At 51.0% G+C, this 26,016-nt stretch overlaps 1 protein-coding gene across 1 annotated transcript; it reads left to right on the top strand.

Moving 5' to 3' along the window:
• Positions 1-1,754: 1,754 nt before the first annotated feature.
• Positions 1,755-16,019, top strand: LOC134412270 (lysosomal acid glucosylceramidase-like). The gene is made up of 11 exons (XM_063146149.1): positions 1,755-2,073; positions 5,003-5,122; positions 6,643-6,834; positions 7,699-7,848; positions 8,494-8,627; positions 10,528-10,700; positions 10,964-11,201; positions 12,145-12,369; positions 13,770-13,933; positions 14,774-14,890; positions 15,670-16,019. Exons 1-11 carry the CDS (start codon positions 1,878-1,880, stop codon positions 15,866-15,868), a joined length of 1,908 nt encoding a protein of 635 aa, XP_063002219.1. The 5' UTR covers positions 1,755-1,877; the 3' UTR covers positions 15,869-16,019.
• The last annotated feature ends 9,997 nt before the right edge of the window (positions 16,020-26,016 follow it).

Here is a 26,016-nt window from a genome sequence, read left to right as displayed (position 1 = left end):
ATTTTATCTTTTGAAAGTTTGGAGAGTTCCCTTTAAAAACAAAAAAAGTGAGCATGAGTTTGCTTTGAGCCTATATCACCTCCCTCCACAAAACCTTGGCTATTGAGAGCCATTAACTACGATAGCTAAAGAGAGTGTCCATGTTCAGCATCAGTCTATCTGACTACCAAATGCTGTCTCTCTTTGGGTGTGGAGGAGAAGGCTGCAGCTTAATTCTGGTCTCCACATGCGTCAAATAATGGCTGCTCGTGGACATCAAGGCTCTGTGGGGTGCACGGCCTGCCCTATGTCCCACATCGTGAACCCTGAGTCTAAAGCAAACTGAGGCTGCCTGTTGCATCTCTGAACGATGACCTGCTCCAGCCTTGTTTCTTTTTGATTGCCTTTTGCTGGGCATGTGTGAGTCCACCCTGACTGTAGTTGGAGTGGTTTGGATCATTCAGTCCCTCCCCATGTGGCAGAATTGTGTAAGTTTTCCGGTTGCATCTCTGTATGACTCCCTGACCTTTCCATCCTCTTCCCACCCACCCCAACCTGCCTCCATCTTGGGGCAAGCCCTTCTATATAGCAGGGGCATTGCCCTCATGCTGTCAGACTCCAATCCCTATCACCCCCTGCCAGTATGGATGATGGTTGGGAATGATGGGACTTGGAATCCAACTGGGGAGGGCGTCCGTAGTGTCTCTGCATGAACCAGGATGACCAGGGGTCTGGAAACAAAGTCCTATGAAGAGAGACTGAAAGAACTGGGCATGTTTAGCCTGGAGAAGAGAAGATGGAGGGGAGACATGAGAGCACTCTTCAAAGACTTCAAAGGTTGTCACACAGAGGAGGGCCAGGATCTCTTCTCGATCCTCCCAGAGTGCAGGACACGGAATAATGGGCTCAAGTGACAGGAAGTCAGATTCCAGCTGGACATCAGGAAAAACTTCCTGACTGTTAGAGTAGTGCGACAATGGAATCAGTTACCTAGGGAGGTTGTGGGCTCTCCCACACTAGAGGCCTTCAAGAGGCAGCTGGACAAGCATCTGTCGGGGATGCTTTAGGGTGGATTCCTGCATTGAGCAGGGGGTTGGACTCGATGGCCTTGTAGGCCCCTTCCAACTCTGCTATTCTATGATTCTATGATTCTATGAATTACTGCTCAGGCTGGTGTCTTTCCAATCTGGAGGCCACAGACCAAAGTGTGATTTGCACAGAACTGGTGTGTGTGTGTGTTTTCCAGTGAGGACAGGTCTCTCTCATCTCTTACACGCTCTAAAATAAAACTTTTTAAAAAACATAAAAACGTCTCAAGGCTTTAACCATCCCATGTTATGGTGTGGGACAGCATTGGAGGTTGAGGAGTCATTGCAGAAGTGCCTGAACATAAATGCAGAGCGCCTGCTACATTTCAAGTTCTTTGGACTGCAATCCTAGGTCTGTTTAATCTGGGGGGGAAATCCTACAATTCCCAGCATGGCTGACTGGTGAATGCTGAGAATTGTGGGACTTTTTCCTGCCTAAATAAGCGTAGGATTGTACCCTTAATCATAATACTACAATTTAGAGAGGAACCCTGCCTCTGTGCTTTTCCTCCTATCTTCCCAAGTCAAAGGGACTAGAGACTTGCTTTTTTGTTTTTTGTTTTAAAACGAATGCTGAATATTGAGAGAGGAAGCCTGGAATATCCCCTTGCCCCACTCCCTCCATGTCCCAGATGTGTCTCCACTTTCAGCCCAGGATGAATGAAATTTGGGGATTTTTCCACCCATGGTTGGTGCTGGGCAGATCTGCGTTCCCTTTCTCTGGAGGCTGAGCAAGGATGCTGGGCGAGGCTGGGAGGGCCTCTTTGGAGGAGCAGCATTTGCAAAATCCTCCCTCCGGTTCCCAGAGGGATGGTAAACCTGAAGCTGGGGAAAAGGAGATGGATATTCCGGATGAGCGAGAACGTCCTGTTCCCGCCCACTGATGCTCAGCAGATCCAGCTGCGTTCTGGATTCGGGAGAGAGCAACACACGGATCAGCTCCTGGCAACAGCATCAAGGTCTGAGCAGCAAGAAAGGGTCCCTTCTTGGATCTGCGGAGCGACAGGTGAGTTGAACGCAGGTGTGTTGCGGAGGGTGATGGAGTGGGTGCGGTTGGCAGTGGAATAAGGACCACGTTGTTGTAGTTTCCCATCTTTGGACACATGGGAATGTTGTCCCTTCCTGGCCATGCTGAGGACTCCTTCCTTCCCGAGGACAGAGATGTACAAAATCATGCCTGGAGAAAGTGGAGACGGAGACATTCTTCTCCCTGTCTCATCATAGTAGAACCTGAAAGGGGCCATCCCACGAAGTGGATTGGCGTTGGTGGGGATGCTGGACAGATCAAAGGAAGGGCTTCTTCACCCAGCGCAGAGTTAAACGGTGGAACTCACTTCCACAAGGAGCAGAGATGGCCGCCCATACCGATGGCTTTCAAAAGGGGGTGTCGAACAGATTCCTGGAGGAGAAGGGTGATTTTGTTTATTTACAAAATTTGTGTACCCCTCCATATCTGAAACAGATTCCAGAGCAGTGAACATAAGAAGTAAAACACTAATAAATAAATAAATAACCATATTGAAGTTATACTTTTAAAAAGACTTTCAATGGCTACTAGTCCTGATGGCTCTATACTGCTCCCCATATCAGAGGCAGTACGCCTGTATATACCAGTTGCTGGGGAACATGGGTGGGAGGGTGCTATTGCTCTCGTGTCCTTCAGCTGGTTGGCCACTGTGTGGACAGAGTGCTGGACTAGATGGACCCTTGGCAGGGCTCTTCTTCTGGTCTTATGGCAGTGACATAGAGCCTCCATGTTCAGGGATAGTCTGCCTCTCTGAACCCTAGGCATCCAGGCATTCATAGAATCATAGAATAGCAGAGTTGGAAGGGGGTCTATGAGGCCATCAAGTCCAACCCCCTGCTCAATGCAGGAATCCACCTTCAAGCATCCCTGACAGTTGGTTGTTCAGGCAGCGCCATCCAAAGACATTTTCCTGCCTGAGGCAAAGAACAGTCAATGTACCAAAGCCTGCTGGACTGGCAGTGTAATCTTTCTCCAGCCCGGCTCTTAAAATGTGAGCGCTTTAACGCAGAAGAAGCATTGGGAAGATGTTTTTTCATGATACCTTTGTGGGAAGACAAGGAAACTCTGAAATGAACGTTTTCCCAGCCACCTGGGAGTTATCTGATACCCCCAAAGGGCCCCGGAATGGGGCAGGATGCTCCCTTTTCCTCTCTATTTCTGGAAAATCCTGGGAGACAGGTTTTCAAGGTTTGCACGCACCTGGGCGAAAGCTGCTCTTCTTGTCTCCGGCCTCCGAGAGTGGGGAGGAACAGGTGGATCTTGGTTCTGTTGCGCAATGCATGACTGTGCATTCCCACGAAGGCTAAGGCTTCATCTAGAAACGTCGGAAGCTGCCATCGACCGAGTCAGAGCCTTGGTCTATCTAGACAGTGGCTGGCAGCTGGGGATTGAACCCCTTGCCTGAAAACGTGTTGCGCTACCGTCAGCTGGTATTGATGATACTGAGCTATCTGGACCAAAAGGCTGATTTAGTGGAAGGCCGCTTCCTATTTCAATCTGCCCTTTATTCGGAATCATGAGGACTAGAAACCTATTTAGTTTTCAGGCAAAGAACTGGAGCCCAGTGGGAGAAGAACCATAGCTCAGCTATGCAGGCAGAATGCCCAGTTCTCGGCATCTCCCAGGAGGGTTGGGAAAGGCCGTTGCCTAAAACACTGGAGAGCCGTTGCTGGTTGGCCTTGACAATATTAAGCTAGTTGGTCCCAGGGCCTGACTTTGCCTCAGGCAGCTTCCTGGGTTCCTCTGTGCTCTGGTTTCCATATCTAGGTTGGCCCTTCCACTGTAAGCTCCTTGGGGCCTAGTCATTTGGATAGTGCCATGCATAATCATAATCTACAGAAAGTTCAGTCATATTTGTTGGGAGAGCAATACATTGTGGGTGGGTGTACCGCTCGCTAGCTGTAGCTCTCCGGGTGGTATACAGAGATTGAAAACCATTAAAAATCCATTATACAAAGCGTAGATAACATATAAACACAGAACACACACATACAAACACACACACGGACAACGTATATCTAAAACTATTTTAAACAATCGACCATAAGACAAATCCGGGACCTGAATTAAATCCTCATCATACGCTCCCAAAAGCCTAAGAGGAAGGTCTCAAGCAGGTGCCGCAAAGATAACGATGTTGGTGCCAAGCGGGCCTGGTTGGGGAGATTGTTCCACAATTGGGGGGCCACCACTGAGAAGGTCCTTCCCCTTGATGCTGCCCTCTGAGCCTCCCTCGGAGGGGGCAACCAGAGAAGGGCGTTAGATGCCCAACGTAAGTGTATGGGGCAGTTCATGCCAGGAGAGGTGTTCTGCCAGGTATTGCAGTCCTGGACCAGGGAGGGGTCCTTCAGGAGTGGTTTCACAATCGCCTCTGTCCAGCGGCCCAAGATCACTCCCTCTCACGGGGAGGCATTGATCACCTTCCTGGCCCAGCCGGTTGTCCCCTCCCTGCTGTTTTTTATACGCCAAAAGGGGCAAAGATCCAGTATGGAGGAAGTTGCACCAACCCATCCAAGCACCTTGTCAAAGTCCTCGAGCTGTATTCACGTAAACTCATCCAGGAAAACTGGACCAAGTTGTGCCTCACCCGATTCACCTGCAGTAACACTGGAGTCGGAGACTTGGCGGATGCAGGAGAATTTAGGGAACAAATTTTAACCAAAGAAACCTTTAGGGACGCTTGACAGACACCGCTGTTAGTTCGGGGTTTGTCATCTGTTCCTAATTCCGAGAATGCTTCCTTGGCATAAGGAATCGGGAGCAAACCTAGTGGCATCAAACAGACACGCTTATTACAGGTTTTGGAAATGTCGCCGTTGCCCAAATTCTTGACGCCAGCCCTGACGATGAAACTGTAATGATAATTGAACAACACCCTTTTTATTCTCTTTTGATGTTGCTGTTTCAGAGACTTTCCGAGACTTTGGCCTTAGTCGTACCGTGCTGCCCCGGGCCGTAGCCATGTGGCAAAGAGGGATGGGTTTCCTGGTTTGCCTCCTGCTTCTTCAGCTGACGGTCGCTGTGGCAGGTGAGTGGCGCGGGAGGATCCGGCCGGCGCAAAATGAGCTTCCGAGGCCCTCTGCCGCTCAGAGGCGCTGGGTTAAATGGCTTTCACGAAGTCGTGCAGGAAGGCGGCTCAAAGTGTCATTGGATTATTACAGGGCGGAGTAGAGCTTCCCTTTTGCAAGGCAGTGTACCTGTGCTGACTAAAACTAATACTCAGTCATTACGGTACTGCAGGGCTAAGTTCCAGCATTAATAATATATTGCGAGGCGAATCGGTCTTCCATTAGGAGCGAGTTATTACAGAGCCCAAGGCGGCCCAGCCCTGACTCTATTCTCCAGAGCCTTGAGTATCCATTGGCACCAATGTGTGGCGCAATGGTTAGCGCGTTGGACTGGGAGTCTGATAGACCTGGGTTCTAGTCTCCACTCAGCTACGAAGCTCACCAGGTGTCTTTGGGCCAGTTGCGGAGTCTCAGCCTAACCTACCTCACGGGGTCCTTTGGGCTCCTCAGAGGAAAGGTGAGACATAAATGAAAGTTTTTTCTCTCCGTTTAATTGCCATGCAGGCAGCAACTTTCAGGGGGGGGGGCATGTTTGCAGGTGGGGAGGAAAGAGAACCCCCCCTTTCCCACATGCTGCAACAGACCATCCCCCTCCCAATGGCAATTGTGCTGAGAAAAGAAAAGAAAACCCGGGACAGGGTGCAAATTAATGTAGGAATTTGTTTTTATTGGAAATTGCTTGGACGAGAAAGGGATGTGGAATCGAAATGCATTCTTGTAATTACTTCTAAGAAAAGGAAAGGAAAGGGAGCTCTCATGCAAGCACTGAGTCATTACTGACTCTTGGAGGGACGCCAGCTTTCGCTGACGTTTTCTTGGGGGGTGGTTCGCCGTTGCCTTCCCCGGCCATTATTACCTTTCCCCCAGCTAACTGGGTACTCATTTTACCGACTTCGGGAGGATGGAAGGCTGAGTCGACCCGAGCCGGCTGCCTGAAACCAGCTTCCGCTGGGATCGAACTCAGGCCGTGGGGAGAGTTTCGGCTGCAGAAACTGCTGCTTTACCGCTCTGCGCCACACGAGGCTCAATTACTTCTAAATGCACCATAAAGAAACCTAATGTAATATAAATATGGAGAGAGGTGTAAAGCGGTACAACAGCAAAGCAACCAGGGCCAGATCTACACCAAGCAGGATGTGAGACTTTGAAAACGGTTTGAAAACTGTGTGTGGAGTGTGTCCTGGGCTCCAACAGTTTTCACTGCTGTTATTAACTGTGTTAAAGCAGTAGTGTAGCTGCTGCCCAGGAGGCTCTGGATGCACAATGGATCTTTCATTCATCTATTAGCATATGCAGACTTGTGTCCTTTGCGCTTGGACCCTGACCCTGAGGCCCTGCAGAGCACACCAAATTCCCAAGGCAGTGAGCTGACTCTGCAAGATCATTCCTCCTGGGGGCGTGGGGGGGGGACGTCCGACTCCCTCTTCGTTCCCGCTCCGTTCCCTAAATGAAATGCCCGTTCCTTCCTTGTGATCCCCAGGAGGCCGGCCTTGCTCGGCTCGGAACTTCGGCCATGGCTCGCTGGTGTGCGAATGTGGCGCGGACTACTGTGACACCCTGGAGCCTCTGTCCCTCCCTCCCCCGGGCTCTTATGTCAAGTATGAGAGCAATAAGGCCGGGAGCCGGGTGGAGCGCAGCGAGGGGGTGCTGAAGATCAACCCTCTGGATCAAGGTGAGCTGGTCTGCTGTTTAAGTCTGTCTTGATGTAGTGCCCCCTCCCTCCCTCTGTATTTATACATTTGTGGACAGTATTTTGACCCCACTCTTCAGCGAAAGAAAGGAAAAAAAGGCTCCCAGAGGGATTTGGGATAATACATCAGTCCCTGCCCTCAGGTTTACAATTTGTAAGACATAACACAAAAGGAAAAACGATGCGGAGGGAGGAGGAAAAAGCAAAACCCAGCACCAGTTCTTCGTTTTAAAGTTGTTATAGGTGTTCTGTCTGGCAGGGAAGCCCTCTAGGCACAGCTCTAGCCCTGGTGCACCCCTATAGCCCCCCTTAGGGAGGAATCTGTTCACATGGGGGGACTGCCCCACAGCAGGTAGGAGGGTAAGAAGTATAGCTCTGTCCCTCAGCCTACTAATCTTCCCTGCCTTCAAACTTAACTGCGAAGTGATGTGATAGTTAGGGAAGTCTGCAACTTAGTGGCTGACGACGTTACTGTAGGTTTCAACCGCACGGACATATTAAAATTCACTAAAATCATTTCATGCTTTTTAAACTAACACAACAACCGCAAGATGCACATGTTTAATGTCCCCTTTCATTTTATATCCCACCTTTACTGCCTTGAGCTCAAGACTGCAGACATAGCCTTTTGGCCTCACAACAGCCTTGTGAGGCCAGCCAAGCTAGCTCCACGTCATGCAGTGAGATTTATGGGTATGTAGGGATTTGAACCTGCATCTCCCTGGTCCTGGTCCCTCTAACCCAGGGTTGGGGAGATCATTGGGGCCGTTGAAACGCAAGGAAAGCAAACTGTTGCTGTCACACTCAAACCAGCTTCTTTCTCTCCCCACACCCTCCTTGTACTAGAATACCTCACTTTGACGCTCAAGACATCCCAGAAGTACCAAAAAATCAAGGGCTTTGGAGGTGCCCTCACAGACTCAGCTGCTATCAATATTCTGGCACTGTCTCCAAAAGCTCAGACAAATCTTCTGAAATCCTACTTCTCTGAAGAAGGTAAGTGCCAAGAGGTGGGTGGGAAGGCAGCGCTCCCAGGTTATTTTACTGGCTCTCCCAACACCTGGACTCCTTGGGGAGTGGCCAGGACCCTGAGAGATCCCACTGCTGACACCTGATCTGCACTTCTCCTTTAAATGCCTAGGGTTGTGGGAAGTTAACATATCAGTTAGAGCCCTGCTGCTTGGTGCTGTGCAAACTACTACCGCCCCTTAGCCAGGTAACCCCACCAGTGGGCATGTCACCCAGAATTCCCTCAACCAGTGTGGTGTAGTGGTTAGAACATTGGACTGGGGTTTGGGAGATCTGGGTTCGAGTCCCCACTCAGCCACGAAACTCACTGGGTGACTTTGGGACAGCCTCTGACTCTCAGCCCGGCCTACCTCCCAGGGTTGTTGTTGTGAGGATACAATAGAGTGAAGGAGGACCCTCTAAGCCACCTGGGGTTTCTTGCAAGAGGGGGAGAAAGGCGGGACATCATATTATGGAATGACCTGCCGGGAGAGATTCGTCAACTTAACAGTCAGTCCTCACGAGCCACATTGTAGAGACGTGGCTTAGACAGAGCTGTTGGTGGCAGAGGGGCATCTGGGTTGACAGCCCTGGGTCACCCGGTGCCTCCCCCCCCCCCGCCATTTCTCTCAGGGATTGAGTACAGCTTGGTCCGCGTGCCCATGGCGAGCTGCGACTTCTCTGTGAGGCTCTACACGTACGACGACTCGGAGAACGACTTTGAGCTGAAGAACTTCAGCCTGACCGAGGAGGACACCAAGATGAAGGTGAGTCCCGAGGCGGGGGGAGATTGAATCCCCTCACGCTTTTGCCCCCTTGAAATGACGCCCTACGAAGAGTCCTGCCGGAACAGTCCAAGGGTCCGTGGAGTCCAGCGTTGTCTTCACTCCATGGCCAACCAGCTGCCCAAGGGAAACCCGCAACCAGGACAGGGGTGCAACAGCAGCCTCCCGCCCATATACTCAGCATCCGGGGTACATAGGCACCCCGCCTCTGACAGTGGAGGTAGAGTAGAGCCATCAGGGCTAGTAGCCATCGATAGCCCTCCAAAACCTGCAGCCAACACTGATTTTGACTAGAAGAACATCCTGACTGTAGGAGCTTCAGTGGTGGAACTAGGGCCTCTCTTTTGTTAGAGGGTTTTAAGGAGGGACTGGACGGCCACCTTGCAGGGTTGTTGCTGCAGCAATCTCCATCCGCAGTGGGTTGGATTGGATGACCTATGAGGCCCCTTCCAAGGGGATGATCCTATGAAGTGATGCGAGTCAGGAAAAGTAGGTGATTATCTGTCATGTCAGCATCATGCCTACTCCCTCTCCCGGGGGCCTGTCCGCCTAGCGGAGGAAGGTGTAACATTATGAACCTGTTCCAAGGGGTTCCTCCCTCCGGTTGATACGCAGAGAGGTGTAGACTCTATAATTTGCTGGTGTGTGATCTTTAGATAGATGTGGGCTCGGTTGCCTCTTCTTCACTCATGTGTGTGTGTGTGTTTGTAGTGTTTGGTTTTTGTTTGTTTTTAAACATTCCTGGAGAGCGACCCTGAGTTGAAGATTTAGCTTGAGGAAATAAGCCTGACATTTAGATGGATCAGGCATCACCTATGTGCTTGCTTAATGCTTATGTCCCTCTCTGATTCCTTGTCCAGCCTGTAGCCCAGTAAATAAAGAGAGTGTTGCCAAAATAAAGACAACAAATCTGACAGAAGGAGCTCTGGGAGAAAAGGAGGCTGCTGAAAACCGCTCCCAGGCTCCCTGATTAGCTGACACAACCTTCACCTTTTTGTGGATTTGTTTTGAAGTTTAGCCCTGCAACGTTGAGGACTGGAAAATTGCTTTGTTCCTTTTAAGTTGGAAGTTTGGATTCTCACATAGGGCTTGGGAAGAGGCAGTGCTATTAAGGTCACGGGTAATTTTTAGACCCTGGACTTAACCATCCTTTAGATGCCTGTGTGTATGACTTCAGCTGTGAAGCACCCAGCTAATATTTCTCTTCCATGCTTGACAATTGCTTCTATATCTCTGAAAACATAGATTGTTTTTTAAAGGCCTGCGGGGACTTGCTAGTCTGTAGCTGATGGCCAAGCACTTTGGCCTCCTCAATCTGTCTGTTTTTTTATTGAATTTTTCAAAGCAACCGTGAACAGCAACAAATTTAAGTACACTTCATGCGAGTCTGTTCCTTTACAGCAGCCTTCCTCAACCTGGGGCGCTCCAGATGGGTTGGACTACAACTCCCAGAATGTCCCATTCTGGGAGATGTAGTCCAACCCATCTGGAGCGCCCCAGGTTGAGGAAGGCTGCTTTACAGCCTTTTTATCAGTCAGAATCTCTTTTCGATACAAACCAGCAGACCTGATACAGTTATCCATCTTTATCCTAATACTTTAGAGTCCCATGGGTCTTAAAAGAGGTTGCCGTGGGCTCTTCTCCGGTTCCAAATTTTCTGTTTTTCCATACGATGAGAGGAAGTTCATTGGCTGGTTTACTCTTGGCAGCTAGGATCAACTTTGCTTTCGCCTAGGAGAAAACTCGGAGCTTTTTATCATTTATTTATTTGGCCCGTTTCTAAGCCGCCCAGTACCGAACAATCTCTTTTTAAAACCCCTTTTAAAAAAAGTAAAATGCCTTTTTAAGTGCGGGGATTAAAACTGCATTCCCTCCCTCCCAGATCCCTATCCTGCAGCAAGCTCAGGCGGTCGCTTCCAAGCCTCTTTCTCTCTACGCCAGTCCTTGGACATCTCCCGTGTGGATGAAAACAAATGGAGCCATGACGGGACGGGGCACCCTCAAGGGGAAACCGGGAGACAGATACCACAAGACTTGGGCCAAATATTTCATCAAGTAAGATGGCTGGGAGTTATAGGACTTTCTACTGGGAGTTAACGTAGGGCTTTTTTCTGTCTAAACATGCATAGGATTGTGCCCTAAGAGAACCAAATCAACTCCAGTTTCTTATTTATTTATTTATTTATTGCACTTATATACCTCTCCCATAGCCAGGGCTCTCTGGGCGGTTTACAGAAAGACCTTCCTCAGGCTGCACTAGATGTTCATAATACTGACCCATTCCTGCTAATGTCCCTCACTGTTCTTCCTCTTGACAGGTTCTTAGATGAATACGCCAAGTATAACTTGACTTTCTGGGCCGTGACTGCGGGGAACGAGCCGACGGCCGGGAATATAATCTTCTACCCCTTCCAGTGCCTGGGCTTCTCTCCCGAACACCAGCGGGACTTCATCGCCCAAGACCTGGGACCCATGTTGGCCAACAGCTCGTACAAAGGCATTGAGCTTATCATTCTCGACGACCAGCGGGTGATGCTCCCTTACTGGGCTGAAGTGGTAAGTTGGCAACCCTGGTGGGCCACAAGCCTTCTTTCCCGATCATCCGAGGCACCCGCTGCCACTTCCACATGGAGGGCAAAGCCCCCAGGTCCTCAAGGAGGGGACTCGGGGAAGCCTGCCAGCTTAGATTTGATATCTTTCCTTTTCGGTCCTTTGTTTGGTCGTTTATGTCATGCATTCACAACCCCCTTTCTTCAGCCAGAATGGATGGCTAAAAACAAGGCAGCCCCTCCAGGCATACAATTCTTAAAAAAAAAAAAAAAAAAGACATGACACAAAAGGAAAAAGGGAAGAGGAGGGGAGAGGAAAATAAGCAAACTCTGGCACCAGTTCTTAATGTCATACAGTTATTTCTCATGACTGGATGTTGCTGGTCTTCTCACCCCTGCTTGGTGGAATGAAAAACAGCTCAAAGAGACGGGGAAGCCCAAGTTGCTGGTTTCTCAGGATTGGCCCTGCTCACGGTCTCGCCTTCTGCCCCAGCATGGGTGTAAAACCTCAGGCCGGGGGCTAAATCTAGTTCTCCTAGAGACCCCATCAGGCCCTCCAGGGTTCCTCAGAAGAGCCCCTTTTCCCCCTGACCACAAGTTTCTGGTGGTTTCTTGCCATTGTGCAGTTCCCCCCACCCATTGTAAAAGTTACTGGCAGGAATAGTTCTAAGGTATAATAGGCTGATATCATTGGGTTTTGGCTCCTCCCCTTTGGCCCCGCCCACCACTCAAATGTGGCCCCCGAAATAGAATGCGAGCTGAAAGAAGTTGTACAGCCCCGGGGTGGTGGTGGTGGTGGTACAGCCTGGAGGACTGGTTTCTCAGCAGGGCTTCTCCTCTATGAGGTCTAGAAACATGCAGGGGATGGAGAAAAGAGCTGAAACAGAACCTGTGTGTGTATAGGAGTTCGGCTAGCATCACAGCTGTTTTATTCCTCCCGGCACGTCTAGGTTCTCAAGGACCCCGTGGCTGCCAGCTACATCAACGGAATTGGTATCCACTGGTACCTGGATTTCCTGGCGCCTATCGACCTGACCCTCTCCATCACCCATCACCTCTTCCCCAATTATTACATCATCTCCACGGAGGCCTCTGCAGGCTCTTACTTCTGGGAGCCGCGCGTGCTGCTGGGAGCCTGGAACCGCGGCAGCCAGTACGGCCACAGCATCCTCACGGTACGTCTGGAGGAGGGGGGCTGGCGCAGGGATGGCACCGAGGGTCGGCAGGGCTGGGCCCACCCCAGCGGGGCTCCCGCTGCCGTGAGCCCCCTGGAGTTGTGGAGGAGGAAGAGCAGCTGGAGCCAATAGTGCTGAGAAAATTGACTCACTGTGGGCGGCAGCCCGTGTATTCATTGACAATATTTATATCCCCTTCCGCATCTAGTCAGATTCCAGAGCGGTGAGCAATCAAAGATACAGGATAAGTGAAAAGCATAACTGCTCCATGCTAAAAGTTGTTTGTTTAATTAAAAGAATGAATGAATGAATGGTTTATTTGTTTGTAGCACAAAGACCTTTACAAAATACAGAATTGCTCACATATAGCAACACACATTATTTAAAATATTTGAGGTACAATCCTTTCTCGACCAAGGAGTCAGTCTGCGGGTCACTCTAGGGGTGCTCCATTTGTCGGCAGCACCCACCTTTTGCTATCACGATGGTGACATACATGCCAAAGTCACAAGAATAATTTCAGTGATTACATTATAACCTAAAATGCTAGCAGTCAATATCTGGCACTATCAGATAGATGAGATCTCTGATGATAGTTTATACAAAACTATTAAACCAAATGGTCCCCCTTACAATCCATGCAGACTTTGTTTAGAAAGTTATTTCTGATTTTTTGGGCTGCAGCCGCAAACTTTGCTACCTTAATTGTGATTGCTTTGCTATGGTCATGAGGGGATCGTACAAATCGAACCTGTCAGGGGCGAAAAGGCACCTCCAACAGTCATCGATAGCCCCAATAAAGAGGTAATAGACTTGCTAGAAATAGATACACGCTCACAGGAAGAGCTGCCCAAGGAGAGTCTGTCACCTAAGTGGAATAGCTATCCTAGTGATAGTACACCAGAACTTCTAGCCAAATATTGCTTCCTGAACGGGGAATCATGCGCTAAAACCTTCTTAATTAAAAGAAACAATTCCCATAAAACCGTGGCTGGTCAGGCGAGAAAGCCTTTTTGAAGGAAAAATGTTTTTCAAGAGGCGCTGGAAACAGCTCAGTGTGGGGGCCACCACGCGGAAGGCTCTTCTCAGGTGGACACCAGCCAGGCCATAGGTTCGTGCGGAAACACCAGGAGCGTGCCCTCTGATGACCTCAGTGATTGGGCGAGTTGCTAAGGGAGGAGGTGCTCTCTCAATATCCTGGTCCCAAGTTTTATACTTTCGACCCTAATCCTCTGGGAGCGAACAGGCAGCCGTTGAGGCTGCCTTGCCCAAAGAACGTCCGAAACCTAGAGCGGACTCAGGGCCAGCGTGCAGGATTTATTTTTGCTCGTCCTTCTTCGAGAGCTGGAGGAGAGAGCACCAACGGCGTCTTTTTTTTTTGGTCCCATTTCTTTCTGCAGAACCTCAACAACTATGTTACGGGCTGGACTGACTGGAACCTGGTGCTGGACATGAAAGGAGGGCCCAACTGGAGCAAGAACTACGTGGACAGCCCGGTGATTGTAGACGCGGCCAATGACGTCTTCTACAAGCAACCCATGTTTTACTACATGGCCCACTTCAGGTGAGGTGGGCAGGACCGGTGCATGCTGGGAAGAGGTCTAGAAACAAAGCCCTATGAAGAGAGACTGAAAGAACTGGGCATGTTTAGCCTGGAGAAGAGAAGATTGAGGGGAGACATGATAGCACTCTTCAAATACTTAAAAGGTTGTCACACAGAGGAGGGCCAGGATCTCTTCTCGATCCTCTCAGAGTGCAGGACACGGAATAACGGGCTCAAGTTAAAGGAAGCCAGATTCCAGCTGGACATCAGGAAAAACTTCCTGACTGTTAGAGCAGTACGACAATGGAATCAGTTACCTAGGGAGGTTGTGGGCTCTCCCACACTAGAGGCCTTCAAGAGGCAGCTGGACAAGCATCTGTCAGGGATGCTTTAGGGTGGATTCCTGCATTGAGCAGGGGGTTGGACTCGATGGCCTTGTAGGCCCCTTCCAACTCTGCTATTCTATGATTCTATGATTCTATGATTCTATGAAGAGCACACCCACCCACCCCTCGTGAACTCACCATACTTATTACTTAACCACTTCCAGGGCATTGAGCCTCTTTCACCCCGAGGGCTGAATTCTATTTGGGAGAAGCTGTCAGGGGGCGGCATTTTAATGGCGGGAGGGGGGCTGAGGAGAAGTGGGGGGGTAGCAAACGGGGGTGGGGGTGGCAGGGGAAGGGGGTGGACTTCTGGGAAAGCCTGGATGTGGCCCATAGAGCTAGCTTACAGTAGTTCATGATGGGCCATAAACTGTGTTCATCGGGTGATGGAATAGAAAGACTTTTATATCTTGCTTTATCGATTGGCATTTTTTTTTTTTTTGATGTTGTGGTGTGGGTCTGTGTTGTTCTGCAGCAAGTTCCTCCCAGAGGGAACCCAACGGATCGGGATCCAAAGCAGCAAGTGGAACGGTTTAGAATACTCCGCGTTCCTGCGTCCCGATGGCTCGGCGGCCATCGTGGTCCTGAACAGGTACGTGGACAGGTGCTAAGCCTTGCGCCCCGCTGCTGCATGGAAGATGGAGCAGGCTTGGTTTTCGTTGCTCAAGAGGGCAAGACAAGAAGAACGGGTGGAAATTTCAGGGAAGCAGAGTTCAGCTAAACATTAGGATGTCGCGGAAAGGAAGGGGGGTCCGATTGGATGACCCCTAGGTCTTTTATATCTCTATATTTCTACCATTTTAAGATATACATCAGTCTTCATCTAAGGGTGGGAAAGCTTTTCTGAATGACCCTAAAGATTGAGCCAATCTGTATGAAACGTGTTTTTCCCCCCTTCTCCCGTAAATTTTTTTTTAAAGTTGCAATTTTAAGGAACAGCAGATTGGGGTCAACGCTAGTCTTAAGCATAAAGTCGCTTTTTTAATATAGATAGGGAGCCCTAAAGCTCAAGGAAACCACTTGCCCACGGAGCAGGCAAGTAGGCTTGTGGGACAGCTGCCTTTTTTTTATTGGTATTGTTAAACATTTGGGAGTTGGAAATCTTTGCTGATCTTGAGCAAATCACCCAGATATCCTCCAGCAGACCTACCATCTGCCTTCCCTGCTTTAAACAGTGTGTTCCTCCCACTGGAGAGAAGTAATATTTCTAAATGACACTTAAAGAAAGCTATCACTCCCATGTCATCCAATGCACGTCAACATGGTCCACTTAACTCTAACTCAGCTTGATGTCAAGGAGGAGGCTTCTTGGGAAGTTCTGCTTAAAGTTCTGGTTGCAAAAGGTGCCTTAATTTATTTTTTCTTCCCCAGGTCTCCCCAGGATGTGCCGTTTGGGATTTCGGACCCTGGCGTGGGCTACATTGAGGCGGTAGCGACCGCCGATTCCATCCAGACTTACCTCTGGCAGCGACCCACACTTGGCTCGGAGCAGCCCGGCTGGAGCCCTCTAAACCAGGGGCAATCACAACCACGGGGCAATCACTCACTCTTCAATACTTTGTTCCCATGAGAAGGGCTAGCGCGGGCGGATGCAGAGGAAGATGAACGTGATACCCTGAGGATGGGGCTGCTATGTAAAGAGGCCTGCATGAATCGGGAAAAATCAGAAACACCAGGACTGGCTGAGCCAAGCCAAGATATTTAATGGTCCATTAACTCAGCCCTTCAGTCTCTCATCTTCTCCACTCACAATCTCTTCCTTTTCTAGATGTTTTCATACAATAAACCAGTTTTTCCTCCTTTTCTAGAAACTTACCAGCTTGCCGACTTTTCTTGGGCTTTCTGGAGAGGTTGGGGAGGGAGGAGCAGAAGGGCCTACCTAGTGGTGGCCCCTTACTTATGTATTTATTTAATGTATTTAAAGTATTCTTATCCTGCTCCTCAGCCTGAAAAAGGTTCCGAGAGTGTCTCACAATCGATCGGTAAACGAGGCAGTCCCTGCCTGCAGGCTTACGATCTAAAAAAGACCCGACACACGAGGAAAAAGGGATGAGGTGGGAAGAGGAAAACAAAGATAACCAGACCTGCGAGTAAGAGGTCCCCCAATAACAGAGTGAATCTGTCCACCAGTCCATATTAGTGTCATACCTTTATTAAGGCTGCTCAAAGCTCACCAAAATAAAATGTGCAGGCTTTAGAGATTTCCAGATCTCTTCATCAGGCAAGATGTTACATAATGCAGGTTGACGAGTGGGAGGTGAGATTGGAGAGATAAAGGCCACTGTGGGGGTGGGGGTAGGGCATGTCGAGATAATCTTAAGAAAATATGGAGAAGGATTTGCAGGCATTCAGATTGGGCTGTGCAGTGGTTTCAGCTCTTTACCTGAGTCTGTCACCTTCCCAACTGCCTTAGCGTCTATGCGCATGCATTCCCCTACATGCACGCTAAAGATGGTGAAGGACCTTTTTCGGGTGCGAAGAGAGAAGCCCATGAGCCCATTGATTCCATGTTGGAGACTCCAAATTTAAACATTCACTGATCTTTCGCAAATCATCCAGCGATCCACCAGTAGATGAAGATGGACTTTGTTTTGCCTAGCCAAGTTTAAACCGTGGACAGAACTGTTAAACAAATTAATAAATAAGTGTGAACCAAAGCTTCAGGAAGGGATGCCTGGACTACAACTCCCATCGCTGAGCCCAGTGATGGCGGATTGTCCACTAGGCTGTTTGAGAACTTCATTTTCATCTGCAAGTTTCACACCCAGCAACCATTCTGAGGGAATTGTGATGGGAATGTGGGACAATCACCAGCCCCACGAAAAGACTTTACTCTTTTTCTCTTATTTTTTTCCTCTTCCCTCCTCATCCCTTTTCCCTTGCCTGTTGTGGCTTTTTAGCTTGCAAATCTGTGGGCGAGGACTATCTTCTTCAGCTGATTATATGTAAGCAAAGACCCTTTTTGGCTGAAGAGTGGGATAAAAGTACGCTAAATAAAGAAGTATGTTTTCTCTCTGTGGCTAACAGTGGCGTGTGTATGCCTGTGGTTGAGACCAGGATCGGGGCTGTGTGTGTAAGGATTAGATCAGCCTTCTCCAACCTGGTGCCCTCCAGATAGTTTTGACTATAACTCCCAGCATTTCCTGACCACACTGGCTGAGGCTGATGGGAGCTGAAGTGGCCCAGGTTGGGGAAAGTTGAGTTGACCATTTTCTTTTCCCCTGTGTGCCATCACCTTGATCCTAACTGGTGCTTCTTTGGCAGTGCGTCCCCCCCGCCCCTCGGCAGCCCCCAAGTTTACCTAGTTTCAGAACTCTGGATCCCAGCTGCCCTTCGAAACTCCCACAATGCTCTGGTGCTATGTTGGGGGGAGCATTTTGGGAAATGGAAATGGCAGCTCCCACACTGCTTCCCATCCCATTGAAATGCTAGCAGGGATTGGGAGCGAGAGGGGGGGTGTCATTTTTAATTCCCCAGCCCCCCCCTCCGAGGCAGTGCCCTTTAAATTTCCCACAAGGCACCAGAGCTCTGTCGAGGGCATTGTGGGAAATTTAAAGGAGAAGTCTGCACCTGCAAATTCCCTTCTTTGTGGCGGTCGTCGGAAGAGCAGCTGTGGAGACGGAGCGCAGCGTGGAAGGGGCGAGTTTTGCTTAGGGGGGTCGCGGCGCGCGTGGGGGGGCCCCCGGGGAGAATTAGCGAGCCTCTCCGCCGCCCTCCCTCCCCCCGCTTCCTTTTAGGCACGGAAAGGCGCTTCCTGGGCGTCCACGGAGGCCTTTTTCAAGCTTAAAGGAAACGCGGGAGGGGCGGGGTTTCGAGGGGGCGGGGTTTCGAGGGGGCGGGGCCCTGGCTTTGGGGAGGGCGGAGTTAGTCCCCCTCCTCCGTAGCAGCGACCCCCTCTCCGAAAATGCCCCCCCACCGCACCGCTTCTTTTAGGCTCTATTCGTGCCAATAGAGCCTCCAGGAAGCAGGGGAGGGGGCATCATTCGGGGGTGGGGTAGCTTGGGGAGGGGGAGTTAGTTTTCGCCTTTCAAGCAGCGACCCCCCACTCCGAAAATGCCCCCCACCTGCTTCCTTTAGGCTCCATTCGTCCGAATGGAGCCTAAAGGAAGACGAGGAGGGGGCATCTTTGGGAAGGGGGGAGTTAGCTTTGGGAGGGGGGTTAGTTGTGGCTTCCCAGGCAGCGACCCCCCACTCCGAAAATGCACCCCCCGCACTGCTTTCTTTAGGCTGCGATTGTGCCAATGGTGCCTTTTTACGAGCCTAAAGGAAGGAGAGGAGGGGGCATTTTTGAAGGGGGGGCATAGCTTTGGGAGGGGGGTTAGTTGTGGCCTCCCAAGCAGCGACCCCCACTCCGAAAATGCCCCCCGCACTGCTTCTTTTAGGCTCCATTCGTGCCAATAGAGCCTAAAGGAAGCAGGGGAGGGGGCATTTTTCAAGGGGGGGTAGCATTGGGAGGGGGAGTTAGAGGGCTCATTTTTGAAAGGGGGGATAGCTTTGGGAGGGGGGTTAGTTGTGGCCTCCCAAGCAGCGACCCCCACTCCGAAAATGCCCCCCCACTGCTTCTTCTAGGCTCCATTCGTCCCAATGGAGCCTAAAGGAAGGCGAGGAGGGGGCATCTTTGGGGAGGGGGGAGTTAGCTTTGGGAGGGGGGTTAGTTGTGGCTTCCCAGGCAGCGACCCCCCACTCCGAAAATGCCCCCCCCACTGCTTCCTTTAGGCTGCGATTGTGCCAATGGTGCCTTTTTACGAGCCTAAAGGAAGGAGAGGAGGGGGCATTTTTGAAGGGGGGGCATAGCTTTGGGAGGGGGGTTAGTTGTGGCCTCCCAGGCAGCGACCCTCACTCCGAAAATGCACCCCCCACTGCTTCCTTTAGGCCCCATTCGTCCCAATGGAGCCTAAAGGAAGGAGAGGAGGGGGCATCTTTCGGGGGTGTGTGGAGTTAGTTTAGCTTCCCAGGCAGCGCCCCCCACTCCGAAAATGCGCCCCCCACTGCTTCCTTTAGGCTCCATTCGTCCGAATGGAACCTAAAGGAAGACGAGGAGGGGGCGTCTTTGGGGAGGGGGGAGCTAGCTTTGGGAGGGGGGTTAGTTGTGGCCTCCCAAGCAGCGCCCCCCTACTCCGAAAATGCGCCCCCCCCTGCTTCCTCTCGGCTCCATTCGTCGGAATGGAGCCTAAAGGAAGACGGGGTGGGGGCGCATTTTCGGAGTGGGGTGCTAGCTTTGGGAGGGGGTTAGTTGTGGCCTCCAAAGCAGCGCCCCCCACTCCGAAAATGCCCCCCCCCCACTGCTTCCTCTCGGCTCCATTCGTCGGAATGGAGCCTAAAGGAAGAAGAGGAGGGGGCGTCTTTGGGGAGTGGGGTGCTAGCTTTGGGAGGGGGTTAGTTGTGGCCTCCCAAGCAGCGCCCCCCACTCCGAAAATGCCCCCCCCCCGCAGTCAGGCCCCGTTGTAGCTAATGGCCACTTTTTCCGAGCCTGATGGAGCGCGGGCGGAGCATTTTCGGAGCGGGGGTCGCTGCTGCAGAGGGGCGAACTAAAGTGGTGGTGGTGGGAGGTGTTACTGCGCAGCTCGGGGGCGGGAGCAGGGTCGAGGGGGTCCAGAGAAGGGCACGAGCCCATGGCTGGCGTGGAGTGGCCGTGTAGGGCAGGGCTAGTCGGAAAGCGGGTCTGCGGGAGCTTGGGACTTGGCCCCGCAGCATTGGTGAGCCCGGGCCTCGCTGTCAGGGGCGCCTGGGAGCGAGACGGCACCCTCCGAGCAGCCCTAGAGGGTCGCTGCTCTTCTCCCCTGCGAGCCATGGCTGAGTGGGGCCAGCTCCGAAGGAGCGGCTCTGTGGCCTTGGGAAGGCCCCTTGCCGTGTTGAAGGCTGGGGAGCTGGAGCCACGTGGGAAGGCGGCGCTCGGCAGTCCTAAGTGTGTTGTGCTTCCTTAAGAGGCCACCCGGGGCGAGAGGCTGGAGCAGGAGTTCCGAAGCCCATCGTGTAGCCCAGCCCAGTGGGAGGTGCGGCAGGCTCTTGGCAACGGGCGCTGTTGCTGGTCCTTCCTGTGTCCAATGGCTTGCAAGGCTGGCCGATGCACGCGGCGCCCCTGGCGAAGGCCGTTGGCAATGGCAGGTCTTGCGAGTGGTGGGCGTGCGTCTGCGCAATGTACGTGGCGCCCCTGGCGAAGGCCGTTGGCAATGGCAGGTCTTGCGAGTGGTGGGCGTGCGTCTGCGCAATGTACGTGGCGCCCCCTTGCGTTTCTGAAGCCTGCACTGCAGCCTCCCATCTAAGTTCCCAGAAGCACTTGCGGTCTGACGTAAGTTCCCACAAGCACTTGCGGTCTGACGTATCCGGCTGGGGTAATTAAGTAGTTATCTCGATCAGGTGTGTGGGAGTTGGCGCTTGAAATATTAGTTCCGAATTGTTCCTTCCAACAGCTGGAATAGCACAGTGGGAAGGCGCTTGGCTGCGGAGCCCAAGCCTGGGAGTTCGAATCCCCGCTTGTGCCTGCCGGGGTCGGCCCAGCTAGATCACCCCTAGTCGAAGCGGCAATTGACGGGATTAAATACCCAGCCGCAGCCCGAGTGGGGGCCCCTGGGGAGAGGTCCCTAGGAGGCCGAGAAAGAGGGGGGAAGCCATGCAAAAGGGGAGAGAGGGAGGACCCTTTTGCGCAGGCGCGAGAGGCGGCTGTATATATCTAAAAGATACTAAGTGCGAAGTTTTTCGCCTGGGGGCGTACTGTGATGCCCCCAGGTTACTTTAGGCATAACCGCCCCAGCCGCCTGTGACTTGTGCTGCGTCGCCACTGCCGCACAGTCTTTTGGGGTGTCTCTCTGAGGTTGTCCGCACTCTGGGCTTGTCCGCTCTTGGGTCGACGGCTGGGGGGCAGCTGGGCACCGAGGTCTGTGCAGCTTGCCCAAGGCTGCCCAGGTGGCGGGGCGCGTAACCCCATGAGCCACTTCCGCTCCGTGTGGCCGGGTAGTTAATCCCGTGCATGGCCACTGACTATGTGGGTGTGGCCGGGTAGTTAATCCCGTGCATATGGCCACTGACTATGGAGGTGTGGCTGGGTAGTTAATCCCGTGCATGGCCACTGGACTATGGGTGATCTCGGCTGGCCCCTCTCCCGGGAGCGCACAGTGGGGATTCGAACTCCCAGGCTTGGGCTCCGCAGCCAAGCGCCTTCCCACTGTGCTATACCAGCACTTGGAATCCACCTATTCGGAACTTATACTTAAGGCGCCGAAGGCGCCCATTGAAAATAAAAAAAAAAGGAGCGCCCATACCGGGGATTCCAAAACCCCGGACTGGGCGCCCAGACGCAGGCCGCTCTTCCTACGGAGCCAAACTTGCTGGGGAGCTGTTACCCCCAAACTTGCATTTAAGGCGACACACATTGAAAGGGGGGAAAAACCCTGCCGGGGCTGCACCTCGCAGACTTCGGCCTGCACCGCTGGGGGCGCTCGCCCACCGCGCTCCAGGGGCTGCACAAAAAGAGGGCCGGAGCTTCCATTGGGGGAGCCGCTTCGAGCCTTTCACGGCCAAAGGGGAGACCCGGGGGAGCCGCAAGCCCGCACCCGAGCCTCTACAAGCCCAACGCTTCTCACACTCGCCTACAGCCCGACACCGCTTCTCGGGCCTACGAGGCGAAGCTCCGTTCTCAAGGAGGCCTTCAAGAGGGACACGGCACAATCACGCGCCTCTCCTCGCTACAGTTTGGGGGGGACGTGGACTTCAGCCGCCACTCCTGCTTCTGCACAACACAAAACACACCAAGCCACCAAAGGCAATTGCAACTCCAGGCCTCAGCCTCGAAAGTTTATGCTCTAGTTGCAGGCGAAAGACAGACTGTGGCACTTAAAATCATAGAATAAGAGAGTTGGAAGGGACCTAAAAGGCCATCCAGTCCAACCCCCTGCTCAAGGCAAGAATCCACCCTAAAGCATCCCTGACAGATGGTGACTTAGATCCGGGGCTCAAGTTCTAAGCTGCCTTTCAAGGAAAAAGAATACACACCAAGGGGAAATGGATCTCCCAACCTCTAGATTGATGCAGCCTTTCCAGGCAAAAACGAACAAACAGGAGCTACAAAGTAAACTCAAATGTCCAGCCACCAACCCCACAACTAGACCCCTTCCCCTCTGCACTATATCAGGAGTTGGAGAACTCCTGGGGGTTAGTTTAAAAAGGCATATGTTGGAAAGGGGATATGAACTTCTAACTACCAGATTCTCAAATAGACTATCTTCCTCACTATCCTGCACCAGGCATTGCAAATGTATTATTATAAATTATGATCATTCGTCTCCCCACGCTATATGAGTTTACATTTATCTCCCAACACTATAGGAGCTGCTTTTATGTATTTTATTCCTGTAAGCCGCCTTGCAGGGCTTTCTGCTCTGAAAAGCGCCCAAGGAACATTTTACATAAATACATTAAATGATTTGCTGAAAGCTATCCTGTGGAAGGTATTTTAGAGTACGGGTGAGCAAAAAGTAGATCTCCAGATGTTCCTGACTTCAGTTCCCAGCATTCCTAACCACTGCAGGAATGCAGGCTGGGGCTTCTGGGACTTGAAGTCCAAAACATTTGGGGATTTACCTTCTGCCCACCCACCCCTGTTTTAGATACTGTAATCTAACTGCAAGCAGATTTAAGGGAGGCGGCAGCAGCGTCTTTTAAAAAAAACCTTCTTAGAAGATCTTAACAACCATTACACAAAGATTGGGACACCTTAAAGACTAAATAATTTATTCTGGCACAAACGTTTCATCAGATGCACAGTTTCAGGTCTACATACAATACATCTGTGGAGCAGGAAAGAAGGAAACAGAAAATGGAAGATCGGGTAAAATAAACAGTGGAGGCCGAAGAAAATTAAATAATAAAAAAAGACAATTGCCTTATTAACAGCCATTATTTACAGTGAAGTTCTTGCTCATAACACAAACATCAAGCACGTGCAGTGCAATTATATATATAAAAAAGGCTTTACCCCAATTAATTCCGAGGAGAAATCATTTATCCGATGTTGGTAGGGTGAGAAGAGAATCCGAATGGCTGCTGCCATTTTCTTTCCCAGAAAGCCTGGTTTTGAAGTGGGGCTTCTGGGAAATTAAAAATGGCTGCTGACATTTTATTTTTTAAAAAATCCTGCTTCCTTTGACACTCACTGGGGGCTGCTATTACACTGGACAACAGTTGAATATCCACAGTAAAAAACAACACCACCACACACACACAAAGTGGGTGGATTTTGGTTTCAGCAGCTCCTTGTATTTTAGAAGTGCAGCATTCGCAAACGCCCACAGAAAGGGCAGCGATGGATGCAGGCTTGTTGACATTATAAAGCAAGGGTGGGCAGCTGGGGACCTTCCAATGGTTTGACCTATAAGCCCCATAATCCCTCACCACTAGCTAGCTTTGCTTGGGCTGATGGGAATTGTAGGCCAAAACATCTGGAGGGCCCCAAGTTACCCATCCCTGTTATAAAGTCTGTGCGACTTGGGTTTTTAAGTCAGAATTACTAACAATGATACATCCCCCTCTACCTATACACCCACATACAATTTCCCTGCCCAACAAATACAGGGGGAAGTGCCTAGATCTAATTTTTACTGTCTTGGAATTATTTCTAAAGGCTTTTGCCACGTGCCCAATTGAGATACAGCAGGGCCTTTTTAGCTGGGCCCCTTGATTACAGAACACCCTTCCCCAAAAGGTATTCCTGACATCTACATCACTGCTTTTCTTGTGCCAGGCAAGATTTTTTTAAAAAATTCCCCCTTGACCTTTGATATTCATATATTGTAGTGTGATTTAGCTCAGTGAAATCAGTCTTCCACTTCTCGCTCTTAACGGATTCTTGCTGCAAAGTTTGGATCTCTTCATTGTCAATGCATAGTGTTTGTTTTATAGCTGCTTCGCTTCCCAATTTTTTGTTTGATTGGTATTATGGTTTTTCATTTGTCTCCCCCTCCCCAAATGTACATTGACCAGAAAACTTGTTATTGAACAACCAATGAATGGATGGATAAACAGTATTAGGCAAACTGCTGGAGAAGAAGTCCATATTACAGCTAAAATGGAGCTGCAACGTTCACAGTGTCTTTTTTCCTATCAGCCTCGAAATGGAGAAGGCAATGCCCGTGAGCATGTGTAGAGTGCAAATCTCCTACTATGAAATAACACCAGCTAACTCCCACCACTCCAAACTGGGATGAGCAGACCAAAACTTCCAGTTTAGAAGCGTGGCAGGGTGGGATTCCTCTGGACCCCATTCTATTCCCCCCCTCCCCAAAACAGGCAGCTTTAAATGCCCACTGCCCATGCTCAGGCATCATTGGGCTGTTGTTCAGGTCTCCCACAATTTGTTCGGGTACTTCTGCAAACCTTCCCTGTTGATCCCGTTCTCTTGTCCATGGGTGGTGCGATTTTGGCTACAGATGTAACAGTACTCACAGCCTGGACATCAAGGGAGCACCAATGAATCCTAGCTGTCTTGAGAGACAGTGACTGGCATAAGGCCAACCACGTCCACATCTTTCCCACCCCACTCCCTGGGCCACCCAGCATGTCAGTAGCTCCGTGAGGATTGAGAAACCAGGAGATACAACCGTATTTGTTTTTAGAAACAAACCCCTCTAGATTCCAGAGGATCATGATACCCATAGCGGCAGGGGAGAGGTGACGCCAAGTAAAACGGGTCAGCCACAACACTGCCTATGTTGAAGGCCTACAGCTAACAGAAGTCCGAGCCAGCAAGGGGCTGAGAAGAGTTGGGTCCCTTCCAGGCCTCGCTGCGGACACAGACGTACGATGCTGCTGTGGAACTTGGCAGGCCCAGAAGGGCCGACGTCACCCTGTCTGCATCGATAGCCAAAGCAGGCCAGAGCTTCTGTCTGGCAAACGCTGCCAGGAGCCGACTGTGGCCAAACCGCGGCAGCCAAGCTGTTCAGGCAACAGCAGCAGGCCCAAACGGAGCGATGGCGGCAGCGTGAATGAGGTCAGGGAATCTGATCAGCCACAGTTCTGGGATTTAAGAGAGAGCTCTCTCCCACATCGTACCGGAATCGAGAGGAACATGCGAGGGGCTGTCACCTCAGGATGCCCGGGGGGGGGGGCAGAGGGAGTGGGGAGTTAGCACTTGTTCATACAACGGAGAACCATCATTCGGAACCCACCACCAGAAAACACATATTTCAAAAGAGAATGAGACATGTTTACAGAGAATATGTCATGGGAACATTTATCACTGCCTTTAGGGCAGAGATGGGGAATGTTTGGTCCTCCAGATGCGGTTGGACTGCAACTCCCATCATCCTTCCCTGTGCTGACCAGGGCTGATGGGAGATGCACTCCAACAACTTCTGGAAGGTCACACAATTCCTCCCAATCCTGCTTTAGGAATTTATCAGACCCCCCCCCGCCCTTTTGAAAAACTTCAAAACAAAGAATGAACGTTTGAGTTCTGCTTCTTTCCTCCTCCCTCCCCATCCCTCTTCCTTTTGTGTCGTGTCTTTTAGCTTGTAAACCCATGGGCAGGCAGTGTCTTAATCTTTCTAATCCAATCTTGGAGCCTTCTCCGATAAATAAATAAATAAATAAAGGAATGACACCATTGGAGCCAGAGGTCCACTGCTGCAGCTTGTCCGTGAACCAACGAGTTTCGTTTCAAACTCACAACATCCGAGGACAGAGAGGCTAGAAAGGTTGGGTGTACACAAGTGGGTAGGCAAAGGG

Source organism: Elgaria multicarinata, chromosome 21, assembly GCF_023053635.1.
Source record: "Elgaria multicarinata webbii isolate HBS135686 ecotype San Diego chromosome 21, rElgMul1.1.pri, whole genome shotgun sequence".
Lineage (NCBI taxonomy): Eukaryota > Metazoa > Chordata > Lepidosauria > Squamata > Anguidae > Elgaria > Elgaria multicarinata.
This window is presented reverse-complemented; position numbering and strand designations above follow the sequence as displayed.

Coding starts and splice junctions, on each gene's coding strand:
- LOC134412270 (XM_063146149.1), top strand. CDS start 1,878: ATGGTAAACCTGAAGCTGGGGAAAAGGAGATGGATATTCCGGATGAGC. Junction 5,123..6,642: donor GCTGACGGTCGCTGTGGCAG/GTGAGTGGCGCG, acceptor TGTGATCCCCAG/GAGGCCGGCCTTGCTCGGCT. Junction 6,835..7,698: donor GATCAACCCTCTGGATCAAG/GTGAGCTGGTCT, acceptor TCCTTGTACTAG/AATACCTCACTTTGACGCTC.